This window comes from Canis lupus, chromosome 3 (genome assembly GCF_003254725.2).
Source record: "Canis lupus dingo isolate Sandy chromosome 3, ASM325472v2, whole genome shotgun sequence".
NCBI lineage: Eukaryota > Metazoa > Chordata > Mammalia > Carnivora > Canidae > Canis > Canis lupus.
Window position 1 is genome coordinate 58,070,528 of NC_064245.1, and position 14,141 is coordinate 58,084,668.

Below are 14,141 nucleotides of genomic sequence, written 5' to 3' on the forward strand. Positions count from 1 at the left end.
TGGGCGCCGTGGGTAGAGGGACGGGGACGGCAGCTCCTCTGACACACTGCCATGCCTTGGCCGTCCAGGGGCGCGTCTCTGACTGGGGGTGTCCCTGACCCAGCAGGCCTGCAGGTCCATCTCTGTGCCCCCCTGCCTGCCTCTCTCCCTCCTACTCCAGGATGAGACCCAAGGGGTGTCCATAGGCTGGGCCCCCAGCACCCGCTCACCCACCCTCTCTGCCAACCTCTGTGTGCCTGGAGCCTGACACTCCAGCCTGACACTCCAGCCCCCTCAGCAGCCGGGAGAGACATGGGCTGTGGGCCCAAAGTCTGCATGTCCCCCCAACCCCACCCGCCCCCCAAAAAAACCTGCTCGTGGTCCTGCCAATGCCTCACCTATCTATACAGCACCCCTGGCTTCTCATCACTCAAGCCAGATACGTGGGTGTTTTCCCCTCACTGGGCATGGCCACCAGACCCTGCCCACCTCATCTCTGGCATCCGTATGCCTGCAGTCCAGCCCCTCGCACCCTTGCCTCTTGCACACTGGGGGCTCCAGATGTCTGTGCTCCTTGTCCAACATAAACAAACCTGGACCCTGCCCTCCCCCACCAGGCAGCCGTCCTGCTCTCTCTGGGCTGAGCAGAGGGTGGCTTTCTCTGTCCCCACAGTCCTTGGTTCTTATCTCCCAAATGGAATGACTGTAGCTAACAGATGCGCTTGTTGGGCATCAAGCCTTGTGCTGGGAGCTTAGGTGCATTAACGTGGGAATTTAACAGGTGTCTGTCGTCAGGCGCTCTGCCTCCCGGGAGCCTAGGCGGCAGGCCCCGTGCTAGAACCAGCCCCAAGTCACCCGCATCCAACAGACTTGCTTCTGGTGGGCGCCCCTGGGGACCCCATCTGTCTGTCCCAGGACCAGAAGAGCACTTGGTACATTTCCGTGGACTGTCCGGGCATGCAGCGCCCAAATGGTACCAGCTCCCAAATGGGGTGCTCTCGTGGGGTGTTCTCTCTGCCTTCCCCCAGCATCCCTGATGGTTCAAAATGAGCTTTTTTTGCAGTTTGTCGACAAATAGGGCTTTGTGGGTTTTGCTTCCTTCTCACAATATCCTAAGCAGAGGCTCTGTGCCATCATACAAAACCTGCCTCAATCAAGAGTTTGAAAATGCTAAATAGAGCAGCATTCCAGGGATCACAGATAATGAACCTGCGCCTGGCTGATGTGGCAGCGAGCACTTTGCAAAACAGTCAGCCTGCGAGCCGCGGACACCCTGGTAATCAGAGATGTCTTCTTCTCGATGCAGCATTATTTCACGGTTAACTTCAGCCATGAGAACCAGAAAGCCCTGGAGCTGAGGACAGAGGATGCCAAGGACTGTGACGAGTGGGTGGCAGCCATCGCTCATGCCAGGTATGTCCCAGGAGACAAGGCGGACCCGAGGGAGGCCCCGGGGTAGGGAGGAGAAGGAGAACTGTAAGGGGGGCTCTCGGCAGGGTCGCCCTTAGAGCCCTGGAGCTCGGGTCCCACCGGGAGCAGGAGACCTGAGGAGCAGCCTCCCACCTGCTCCAGCACACTGGCTTCTTCCTGGTAGAGGAGCCGAGCCTGAGTCGGTGTGGATAAAGGGCTTTACGGCTACCAGAGCCTGAGTCTGGGCTCCAGCCCAATGCAGCCACTGATCTGCTGCCTGACTATGAACTGCTCCTGTCATTCCTCTGGGCCTATTTCCTGCCCTAGACACTGAAATCCTCTAAACTGCTCTGAGCTTGGGCATTCCAGACCTCCTCATTCCCAGCAGTGTGCCTCTCACTGGAGGAGCCAGATGGAGAGAAAAGCAAAGGGTCTCCCGTAAGTGCTGCAGAGAAGGCCTTCCACACTGGGTTGAGTCTTTTGGGTCTTAGGGAAGGGCCAAGCTTGTGGGCTGGGGTGCGGCTCCACAGCTGGCAGCCCCCTGGCAGAGCTGAGTCCTGAGGGCAGGGACCCCCCAGATTCGCCCCTCTCAGCAGGTGATCTTTCTTGCTCAGTGGAGAGGGGTGTGCTTCTGTGTCTGTCTGCCTGTTAAGTGTGAGGTCCTGACGGCAGAAACCAAGTGTAATTCTTTGCATCCCCAGGGCTTATAGAGGTATAGGCAAGCGGTCAGCAAATGTGGATTGGAAGAATTCAAGGATGAATGAATGGGTAGAGGATGGATCCAGGTTGGATGTCGAGTGGAAGATGAATGATGGATGAATGGAGGGTAGATGAAAAATGGATGTGTTTAAACTGTGTGTGAGGGTGGATGGACAGACAGGTGATGAACAATGCATGAATGGTGTGTGGGTGAGTGGATGGATGGATGGATGGATAAATAGATGGGTGTGGTGGGTGGGTGAATGGATGGGTGAATGAGTAGATGGGTGGGTGGGTAGATGGGTAGATGGGTGGGTGGGTAGATGGGTGGATGGGTAGGTGGGTGGATGGATAAATGGATGGGTGGGTGAGTGGATAGATGGGTGGATGGATGAATGGGATGTGGTGGGGTGGATAGATGGGTGGATGGATAGGTAGGTGAATGGATAAATGGATAGGTATGGGTGAGTGGATGGATGGATGGATGAACAGGAGGTGGGTGGATGGATAGATAGGTGAATGGGTGGGTAGGTGGATGGATGAATAAATGGATGGATGTGGGTGGATGGATAGATGTATGAGTGAGTGGCTGGATGGATAGGTGGTTGGATGGGTAGGTAGATGGATGGATACCAAGGCCCTTCCTTGAGCCCTGGAACGAGCCAGCTGACAGAACCCCTGTGACCTTGAGGTCAGGCCATGTCCATCTCTGTCCTCAAGGAATGTCCAGTCTAGCCATGGACACCAGGTTCTCACACATGAACTTGTAGAGTCAGGCTGCAAGTATGGCACTGGGCAGACAAGGATGGATGAAAGTGCCCTCCAGAGATGTCACAGTCCCATCAGGAAGACACTAGTCGTGGTCACAGCCAGCAAGCACTGGTATGTGAAGGCTGTGAGGAGGAGACATTACTTCCCTCTATACGTAGATGGTGGAAACTGGATATAGGATGACATTTGATCTGAGCCAGAGGACCAGAGGCATATTTAATGGGTTTAACTATGAGTGCTTGGGCCCCGGACCACATCCCCAAGGCACAGATGTAGGAGTGGCTTCCAGGAACAATGAAGAGACAAGTGTGGGTTTCCGAAGGTGGAGTGTAACCTGGTCATGACCAGCCCTTGAACACCAAGCTCAGGTGCTTGGCCTTGCCGACCCCAGGCATCCCACCTGCTGCCAAGCCCCCACCATCTCCCTGTGACAGGTGAACTTCGTGTACTGTGTCTCGGGTCCAATGTATGAGTTGTGAGCAGGGTTCATCTATTTTAAATGCTCACTGCTACCTTCACTGCTCTGTGAACAGTGGGAGCCATCAAAGGTTTTACACCAGAGGAGTGACACCATCAGACCTACAGTTTTGAGTGGAAATTGCCGGCCTTGTGGAGGATGGATTCACGTGGGAAGACCCCAGACTCAGGGAGAGTAGGTGGCCCTCAGCCTCCCTGGCACTGATGTAGAACCGAGAGTAGGGTCATTTTGAGAAACAAATGAATCAGTTTCTATGGAGGGGCTTCCCAAGCGTTCGAGCGATATAGAATTCTAACGTGTTGTAGACTCTGATTACCAGGACTACACGGATTCAGGAAATCAGTGCCTTAGACAGTGAGATGCTACCATGTGTGGCGTCTACCTGGTGAAGGGGACAGAGACGGCGCAGCGCTTGTTGGACCAGGGTGGCCCCGTAACTCACACACAGGCAGGACCAGAGAACGGCTCGAGCACTTCAGAAAATCGTGGTCCCCTCTCCTGGCCTCAGTCTCTTCGGCTGTAAAATGAGACCGTGGTTCTTCCATGGCTTCTAAGTCCCTCTCCAGATCCAAGTCTGAGTCCCCAAGGATAGTGCTGCCCAAAAAGGTGCTCAGTACCCCGTCACTGGAGGAATGGAGGTGGGGGAGGCAGAGTTGCCCAGAGCCGCTGCGCATGAGGCCCTGCTCCGCCCCGAAGCACTAGCGTCCGTGACAAACCAACCGAGTCCTGGATGGCCCTGGAGTGAGAGGGAGGTGTGGCAGTGTCTCTCCGCTGAGCTTCCTTTGCAAGTAGACAGCTGAGCCTCTTGGGAAGTAGGAAATGCTTTAAAACCTAATATTCTGGTTAACGCTCATTTTCATAAGGCAAGCACAGAATCCTCATCTTAAGCCAATGGTACCACCAGCCACGTGCCCCCTCCAGCCTTACTGACCTTTAGATAGGGTGCAGAAGCCAGGACGGAGTTCTGGGTCCTCCCCTGGCACGTGCTCCAGGTCCACGGGCTGCCTACACCCTCTGCCCCATCCACCCACCCCCGCCACTTTCGGGTGCCACAGGAGTCACCTCCTCTGACACAGGCCGGGAACCAGGCTTTCTCAACCTCCTGGGCGCCCCCCCAACCCCTCCATGTAGCCCCTGTCATATTGCAACACTGTGTCCCACCCATGGCATCCTGGGATCCTCATCTCACTCGGGCTCATCAGGAAGCTGTCAGTGTCCCATTTAGGGCTTAGAACATTTGTGTGCAGCTCCTGAGTCGGGAACAAAAGCCAGCATCCCCGACCTGGCACCCCATGGACCAGCCACATCCAGGGCAGCTGGAAAGTCATGTCAGAAGATGCCAGATGGGAAACGGTCCCCTCGATTGGGCATCGATTGGGCAAGGGGGTAGCCAGCTTGTGACCCCCAAGAGGGACCAGTTCCCTCTGTGGGCGCAGGTGGCAGAGGCTGCCCTGGCTAGGAGTGAGGGGAGGACAAGTGTGGGACAATGGGTAAGGGCAGGCTGTTCTTTCAATAGACCTTACTGCAAAGGTGGGGAGGGGGCTGGGTTCATACCACAGGGACTCGGGGCTCCTAGACTGAGGACAAAGAGCCCAGGGCATAGGGGCCGCTGCTGACACAGAAGGACAGACTGTGGGGGGTCCGGGGAGGGACCTGGGGGGGGTCAGGGGCGGGATGAAGGGAGCCACGGTAATCGCAGCACTGTGTGTCCTGTGTGGTGACTTGTGCCATGCCGGCAGAGCCCCGTGAGCAGGGACTCATCATCCTCATTTCCCGGATGAGCAAACTAAGGCACAGAGAGGCCCGGTGACCGGTCTGCCGTCCCTGGGCTGATGAGTGTGTGAGCAAGCAGGGCTGGGCCCAGGGACGGGGTCAGAGCATGGGACCCAAGCAGAACTCAGCCCACGGGGGGCAGGGGTGGCTGTGGGTGGCACAGCTGGGGGTGGCAAAGCGAGGCAGGACTGCATGATGGACATGAGCGGGCGGGAGGCAGGATGGGGATTGGAGGGGACAGGGAGCCTTGGAGGCCAGAAACAGAGCCATGTGGTGCGGAGATGCCAAGGGTGGGGGAGGCTGGGGACACAGGCGCAGGAAGGCAGGCTGTCCTGCGGGGCCCTGGGCGGGAGGACCTTCCCTCTGAGTCCATGCCTACGCTCCAGTCTCCTGCCCCGACAGGCCCATTGCAAAGCCCCTCGGCCCTCAGAGGCCGCACCCCTTCCTGGATCCAGGTCCTCCCCCAGTTCTGAAGTCCTCACAGGCCCTGCCCATGCTGCGTGGCTGCGTGGAGTCAGGGGGAACCCTGGCCCAGAACACATCACCCTCAGAGGCCTGGGACCTGTGACTTTGGGCAGGGCACCACTGCCCCCACCTGGCGGCTCTTCCAAGTTGCCCAGCCGTGATGCTCCACCAGCCTAAGGCTTGTTAATCTGACAAATGCTGGGCTCCCTCTTTCATCCTCTGCTTGGACTTTGAGGGGCCCTCTTATCTGGCCCCCCAACCTTGGTCCCAGTCTCCCCCAGCACAAGCCTCCCAGTTGGGGCTGCAGTTGGAGGAGGGGGTGCCAGAGCCCTGGGTTGGGCATCCGAGGCCTGGGCAGTGGGGGTAACCCCCGTAGTCTGGGTTGGAGAAGACACCTGGAGCCAGGAAAGAGGACGAAGCTAGCACAGGGAGGGGAGAAGGGGGAGACAGGCTTCAGACAGAAGATCTGCCCGTGCAAAGGCCCGGGGGCCTGCAGGGGAAAGCGGGACCCAGTTGAACAGGAGTTGGGGAGGAGGCCCCAGATGCTTGGGCAGCAATCAGGACCTTCTCCTGAGTACCGTAGGGGGGTGAGTCCTACCTGGCCTGCAGCTCTGGGGGGTCCAGCAGGTAACGTGTTAACCTGCCGTGTCCATCTGTCCGCAGCTACCGGACCCTGGCCACAGAGCACGAAGCGCTGATGCAAAAGTATCTGCACCTCCTGCAGATCGTGGAGACAGAGAAGACAGTGGCCAAACAGCTGCGGCGGCAGATCGAGGATGGGGAGATCGAGATCGAGCGGCTGAAGGCAGAGGTGAGCGCCACATACCACCCCAGGCGCCTGCAGGGGCGGGGAGCGTGTGCCGGGCAGAGCAGGAAGGATGCATAGTCAGATCTAGGTTCAAATCTCAGCCTGCCCCCCCTACAACTGTGCCTCAGTTTCTTCATCTGGCAGAGATCATGGACAAGCTCCTGGGAGTGACCCCAGGGAGGAGTTTCAGAGCACGGGGCCGAGGGCCATGCTGACTAGGCATTCTGCATTACCGGCCAGCGCGGCAGGGGCTCGGGGTCGCTGATGGTCCCTCTGCCTGGGGCTCACCAGGCAGCAGTCTGGAGGCTGCACCGTTGCCAGGTTGAGCCCGCCAGGACCTTGATGGTGAGTATGGTCCATGAAGTGCTATCTCCTTAGGAATGCAGAGCCCAGGGCTGCCTGTCCACTTGCCACTCTTGCCACTCAGCTCAGAGCCATGTGGGAGTGATGGGAGCTCGTTCTGGGGTCAGTCTCACCCCAGACACCACCCCCGGGGCCTCCCCTAGCCCAGCACACATCCCCAAATCCAGGCTGTATCCCTGTGAGGAGCCCGAGGCCTGGCCCCAGTCCCACATCATGAGCTTTATGAGCAAGGGTGTCTGTCGGGGTGCCATTCACTCCCTCTGTCACCTGACCACTGAGCATGGCCTCATCCTCTTCCCCAGGCCAGGCAGTCCTCCCTAGTCCCACGGGGCTCTGCCCAGTACCTGGAGCCATAAGCCGTGTACCCTGCACCTCTCGGCCTTGGCACATTCTGGTGCTCCTGTTGGAATGCCCTTGTCACCCCCCTTCCTGCCTGTGGAGTCCTAGCAGGTACATCACCTCCTCCCAGGGCCCCCCCACCTCCCGGCTGGGAGAGTGCTCACTGCCGTGTTCCCACCACGTTCCTGCACCCACCTGCCACATCGGAGCCAGTTCCACGCCTGTGTTCACCCACTCCAGCCTGGTGGGGGCTCTTGGAGGACCAGGCTATCCTTTCTCACCCACTCCGTGTGCCTGGCATATAGTAGGTGCTCTGTGAATACATGGGTGTCAAGCTCTGAAATCAGCATCGTAATAGAGCTTGTGGTGTGAACCCACACAAGAAGTGAGTTCTTTTGCAGCCAGTGAGAGTGTAGGTTCCTGTTGCCTATGGCCTTGGAGGGTTCCGGGGATTTGTGCACCAGAGGAGGGGTGGATGCCCAGGGGGAGACCCCTCTGTTGCCGGGGAGCAGAAAGCTGGTCGGTTGTGAGCATGTGCGTGCTCACAAGTGTGTGTGTCAGAGCCACAGCAGAGGCCCACTTGGTGGGAATTTGGAGCAATTCTTCCACTGGGTGCCTTACCCTCCAGGGCAAAAGATCCTTTTAAGGAAGACTTAGAAAGAAAGGCTGCCTCAGTCAAGCTTTCCGGCTGTGGTCTGTGTCTCTCATATGCCCTGCGGGGCGGGTGGACACAGCCTGCTCCCAGGAAGGAGGCTGTGAGGGAGGCAGGAGGCGCTGAGAAGCCAAGCAAGCTCCTGGGAGTGACCCCAGGGAGGAAGACAGAGGCCTTGGAAAGTGACTGCTGGAGGGATCTGATGACACAGGAAAGGGAGGGGCTTATCCAAGGTCGCCCCAAGGTCACCTGAGTGATGGAGTCCCAGCTCAGACTTGGATCTCGGACGCCTGGCTCCACATCCTTGGTCCATGCCTACCCCTGAGGACTCAGGTCTGATGGAAGGGGCACCCCCACGGTCCGCCTGTCCTCCACTGGCCAGGTACAGCTCCCAGAGCCCTGTCAGCATGACCCCAAGGACTCGCAGGGGCTCGCCCTCTCCTGCCCACCTCTTGCTTCCAGACTCTGCTCTCCTGACTCACTGCATCCCTTCCCACTGCGGCGGCCTGCACTCCCTCTGCTCTGCTCCGGACCCTTTGGGTGGCCGCCACGAGTCTGTCGGAGTGACCTGGATCCCACGCACCCACGACCCCCACATCGTGGGGCTTCCAGCAGCAAGGGTTGCTCCTTCCCTCACAGAGGGACTCCCACAGCCTTCTCTCACCACGGACACATGAGATCACACCCCAAAGGAAGTCTGCACCACCCCCACACACCCCTTCTTGGTCTCCAGGGCCACCCGACACCCTGTTGGGCCTCATCCTTCTTGCCCACACCGCTGAGGACCTTTTATAGGAAGGGGCATCTGCCTCTGAGAAGAAGCATCGTCGTCTCCAGGCGCCCAGCTTGGCAGCATCTGGTTGTTCATTTATGGTTGGAAGTAAATGCCGAGCACAGGAGGGGGCTGGCAGGGCAGGAGCCTACAGGCCGTCATACTTTACTGTTCCTGAAGCTCTCAGAGTCCTTGAAGCCTGACCCTGGAAAGAACCGTGGACATCTTTAGTTCAGGGTTCAGGTCAGTCTTGCAAACAAAGTTTGACATGGATCCCCAGCACAGAAGACAGGGCAGCGGGGAGATGACTCTGGAGGACACGGGAGAGCCCAGCTGGGGCCCACCGCCACGCCTGGAGGCATGCTTCTCGCCTCCCCTGCCGCCCTGGCATGCCACACCTGTGTGCCCCGTGCCTCTGTTCAGCCGTCCCCTCTGCCGGAAGTCCTCCTTCCCATAACCCTCCTGTTGGACTCCTCTTTGTCCTTCAGAACCTCTTCTGGAAGATCCTTACTGCTTCCATGGGGAGACGGTCCCACCACAGTGGCTGCACACCTATTGTGGCCTGTCCTGCTGGACTGTCTGACCCCCTTGTTAGGCTGGGAGCTCCTCCAGGGAGGCGTCTGGCTTATCCACCTCCAGCTGCATCTACCAGAGCCCACCAGAGACGTCAGCATGACATGTGGACAGGGTTGGCCCAGGAGGATGGAGGTGGGCACCTGAATGACTTGGAAGAGGTCAGAGGGAAACAAGAAGGGAAGAGAAGAAGCAGGGCCACGTCACGTGCCAGCGGTTTGAAAAGCAAGAAACATGGAGCTCTTTAGCAAAACCGTGGCTGCTAACACGAAGAAACACCCTGGATCAATTCCACCGTCAGGGGGTGCGCTAAATGCATCCTGGATTAAAGACACCATCTCGGGGACGGAGGGGGGGGCAGCCGCCCGTCTTCAACAGGCCCATCTTCAACTTCCCAACAGGGCTCTGGGAAGTGCCCCACAGTGGGGTGGCAAGTGGGCCGGGGCCCGCCAAGACACCCAGCCTTGAGCCAGGCTGGGCACTCAGGGCTGGATACCAGCCAGGGGGTGGGGGCAGGAGCCCACGTACCAGCTCTCCGTGGCCACCGTTCACGAGGGTCCACCCAGCAGGCCCTGCGGTCAGCGGGGATCCGAGGCAGATCCACTCCCAGAGGGGCTGCCAGATTTATAGAGGAAGGTTGCGTGTGAGGTCACTGGGGCCGGGGCTCTGGCCGCCTCCCCACACTAGCTCCAGGCGGTTGGAGGGGCGAGGGGGAGCCACGGCCCGAGTCTTGTGCGGTCCCCGGGCTCAGAGCTCTCTACCCCCATTCTGTTCTGTAAAGACTCCAGGGCCCTGCGCTGCCGCCTGTGCGTGGAGCACAGCGCCTGACCTAATTGCGTCTATTTTTTGCCCTGGTCCCTGCTGAGGGCTTGTCCTGGAATCCTCCCTCTGAGAAGAGCACCATCCGTTTTAGATACAGGCGACTTACAGACACACGTACACGCACATGCACATACACACGCATCGCTGTTCTACAGAGAAGAGGGTATGGTGTACGAAGCTGCGGCGGGGAAGCGATAATCTCCAGGATAGCCAGGGGAGGGGGCGTGGGGGGCATTCCCGCGTTTCTGAGCTGGGAGGCTGCCTGCACGTGCATGTGTGCATGCGTGTGTGCGCGTGTGTCCCTCAGCCCTCTGGAGCCCGGATCCAAGAGTCCGCCTTGATGTCAATGGGCAGATGTCCTCAGACAAGCCTGGGGGGGCGGGGTACGACGAGAGAAGGAAGCGAAGCCCGCGCCGGCCCCAGTGCTTCTCGGATATTTTCAGCGGCGCTGCGAGCACAGGCTGGGGTAATTTTAGCAACCAGGGGAGTGGAGAGCGAGTAACTGTTCCATTTGCTTTCCAAGCGCTGCATCGTGAGAGCCCATTCATTGTGCGGTTCACAAGTGGCCTTGAGGGGACAGAGCCGTGTGCTCTGCCGAGGAGCTGGCGTGGCCGCGCGTTCGTAGGCTCCCCCAGCTGCTATCTTTAGCTCCCGTGGGTGAGCTCCGTGTGGCTGCTGGTGCTCCAGGCGTCTCCATGAGCCGCCAAGGGTGCGCCGAGCGCCCAGCCCCTCGCGAGCCTCCAGGAGCAGGTGGATGGGAGCCGCAGGCAGAGGTGCACCAGCGAGCAGGAAACGCCTGCCCCGTGCTGGAGCGCGGGCTCCCGAGCAGCGGCCTGATGGCACCACGGGCCGTCCCCTCTGGGGGGAGCCCACCGCGGCCCGGGCACCCTTCTCCTGGGCGCTGCCCCTTGGTTCTGTTCCGGCAGCTGTGCTGGCCTCTCTGATCCCCGCACCAGGTGAACGGAGGCTTTCAGGGCGGCTCCCGTGGTCCCTCCCACGTCCCTCTGGGCCGCCGTTTCCACGGAGGGCTCCTGGTCAGGGAAGGGCTTCAGGGCGGCCCAGGGGACGGGGCAGCCACGCCAGCCGGGCTTTGCCTCAGCCACTGGCTTTTCTCTGATTCCAGCACGGTTTTGTCTGAAGGAATAAGGGGACAGCCCAAGTGTCCATTTACAGATGAAGGGATTGCAAAATAGGATGTGTAAATACCACAGAGAATTACTCAGGCTTGAGAAGGAAGGAGCCTGACACCTGCTACAGTGCAGACAGACGCAGAGGACTTTACACCAAGTGAATTCAGCTGGCCCCAGAGGGCCAGATTCTTTAGGACCCCACTCATGTGAGGTCCCGAGCAGAGTCAAGGTCACAGAGACAGAGGGTGGATGGGGAGCTGGGGGTGGGAGACGTCGGTTCATGGGGACCGAGTCTGTGTGGGAAGGTGGAACATCCTGGAGATGGGTGGTGGGAACAGCCTTGCAACCGGGTGTGTGGACTTAATGCCCCTCAGCTGTACACCTGAAGCTGGTTTTAAAATGGTTAAATTTTATATTGTTTTGCCGCAGTAAAAATTCAAAAATAAAGGGGGCTGATGGTTTGGGCATAGGGAAGAGAATCAGGTATTGAGGCCAAAGCCCCCAGATTACTCTGGGCACCTGCCACACACGAAAGGGGAGGGCCTCTCCCCCGGCCACTGGGGGCTGGCACCCGGCCGCCCAGAGCTGAGGTGCGGGGGGTCCCAGTCCAGTGCTCACTCGCTGTCCAGCCCCACGGCCTCACACGGAGCAGGGCACACAGGCTGCAGGCCCTTGCAGGGAAGGTGGCAGGGTGCGCGCTCACCCCAGTGACCCGTGTCTCTTGCAGATTGCATCACTGCTCAAGGACAATGAGCGCATCCAGTCCACGCAGACCGTCACCCCCAACGATGAAGACAGTGACATCAAGAAGATTAAGAAGGTCTGTAGCAGCCACCCTAGAGGGCCTCCTGGCACCGTCAGCACCGTCCCCCCAGGGATGGCCGCCCCCCAGCTCCACCCCAGAGACCAGATACGGGACCCGGAACAGCCATGCTCAGGCACTTCCTCCAGGCTGTCCCTGGGCGACACTGGGTCCACCCTATTTTAGGGAAAACAGGAGCTAAAGCGGAAGGAGTGGGAGGGGCTGGGACAGAACCCAGGCTGCAGGCTCCAGCTGGGAGCTTCTCTCACATCATGGTGGGGGCGGGATCCTGAGGCCACCTGGCTCCCCCCATAACTTCCCCCCCACAGCCACCTCCCCACGGCCACCCCCTGCCCCTCCCCATGCAGACCCTTCCTCTCACAGTTTCTCCCTCTAGTACCTCCCACCCCGCACACCTTGGCCTGGGAGCCCCTGGACCCCAGAGCTGCCCCAGCAAACTAGCTGGACTTTCACAGTCCAGATGGCAGACATCATAGATGGCCCTGGGGAGGTGCCTGGCAGCCGGGGTACCACCAGCATGGTGGGCCAGCCCTGGGCATGTGCAGGCTACCAGACCCGAAGCCAGAGAGCCCGAGTCACCCTAAGAAAGGCAGGTGATATCGGACAGTCCTGCATGTGGAGCAGCCAGAGAGCCCCCAACACCCCAGACACTGCAAACTGGCGTCCCCCCCATCCCCGGCCAAGTTCAGCCTACCAGCGTGTTTGGGGTTCTGAGCCCACATGGTGTGTTGTTTTTTTAATTTGTTGCTGGTGCTTTAAAAGCTAAACATTTCACATAAAAATCTGGATTTTGTTTCTCAAGAATAGAAATAGCTAACATTCATTAAGCACTTTCTATGTGTCAGACGCTATTCTAGGAGCTTTATGCAGATTAATTCATTCCTAACTCAAAACCCTGTGGGGTTTCATTATTATCTGCATTTCACGTTACGGGGAGGCTGAGGTGCAGAGAGGCAGAGGGACTTGCCCAGGTCACCAGCTCAGCGTTGGCACATGGCATTGAAACCCCAGCCGCCCAGCCCCAGAGCACACATCCTCCTGGACACCACTGGGACATCGCCTCCTGGAAAGCACGAGGCCATGCATGCAGCCCAGGGCCACCCACCACAAGCCTGAGGAGACCCACCAGCTGGCTTCCTGAGTCTGTAGGACCTGCTAGGCCATAGGCAGGGGTGTTGCCAGTGGGTCTGAGCCAATCCCCATCCTGGCAGGCATGCGCTGGCCTTGCCTCTCAACTGTGGCTCTGCTGGGCTTCTCAGCCCATTTTCAGAAGCCGTTCTGGTTGGAACATTTCAAGTACCGGCTGAAATCCTCCTCCCTCCCTCTACTTTCACCCTCCTGGGGTGTCAGGGCAAGCCCTCCACGTAGAGAGAGGTTCCCTGTTCTGGAAGAGAGTAGTCTGAGCTCAGGGCTAGCTTCCTCTCCAGGGCCAACACCCCTAGCCACACATCTGCACCCCAACAATGGCATTTGCTGTCCATGCCCCTTTCAGTGAAGGCTGGTGAGTGTCTGTGCCTGCTCCTCAGCAGGCGACCCCTGGGCCCCTGGGGCCCCATCCCGTGGCAGGAGCAGCAGGGAGCTCTGGGGTAGCCAAGAACCTGGTTCCTCTCCTGGATTCTTGCCAACATGTGGCCGTGCCAAGCAGCCCAACTGCAAGATGGTCAAGTATCAGCATTCATTTCCCCACAGAGGCAGGAGAGGTCTAAGCAGGTGTGGGCACTCAGAAGTGCCGATGAGGCCCCAAGCATGAGATTAACTAATTTGTCACATTCTGTTCAATTCGATAATCACCCTCTATCCAGATGAGTGTTAATTGGAACTTGTGGGCTTTCAGGCCTGTCGTTAGACAAGATGAGGTGTAGATGGGCCACCACAGCCCGGCAGGCCTGTGTCCTCCAGCTCCTGCTCCAGTGGAGACTCAGCCACCCTTCCCCTCCTTCAGTCAATGCTTCTGAAGCAGCCAGGGATCTTGCTGAGATGGAGGGGTCCACGGAGGAGCCTGGCATCTGCATTTCCAGCACACTCTGGGGGGATGCTGGTGCCACCAGTCCCGGGGCCACATTTATAGTCCAGGTGCCTCCTCATGAGCCCCATCCTACAGCCAGGAACACTGGCTCAGAGGAACCAGGCAGCGGGCCCAGGAGCTCGCAGGCAGCAGGAGCAGGCCTGGCCCTCCTCTGGGCCTGCAGAGGGGGCAGGTGGACAGAGCCCATGTCCCCGCCCTGGAGCCCTCGCTCCTGGAAGCATGAGCCCCCAAGCCCTCTGACCAAGACCCTCCCGCCCA

At 59.1% G+C, this 14,141-nt stretch overlaps 1 protein-coding gene across 2 annotated transcripts in view; it reads left to right on the forward strand.

The window, feature by feature from the left end:
• The window catches only part of RASGRF1 (Ras protein specific guanine nucleotide releasing factor 1), a 93,258-nt gene that overhangs the window by 22,601 nt on the left and 56,516 nt on the right, over positions 1-14,141 (forward strand). For both annotated transcript variants that reach the window (XM_025437654.3, XM_025437655.3), the window contains exons 2-4: positions 1,286-1,392; positions 6,239-6,386; positions 11,762-11,854. In XM_025437654.3, coding sequence (XP_025293439.1) covers positions 1,286-1,392; positions 6,239-6,386; positions 11,762-11,854 — 348 coding nt within the window. The remainder of the gene's footprint in view (positions 1-1,285; positions 1,393-6,238; positions 6,387-11,761; positions 11,855-14,141) is intronic.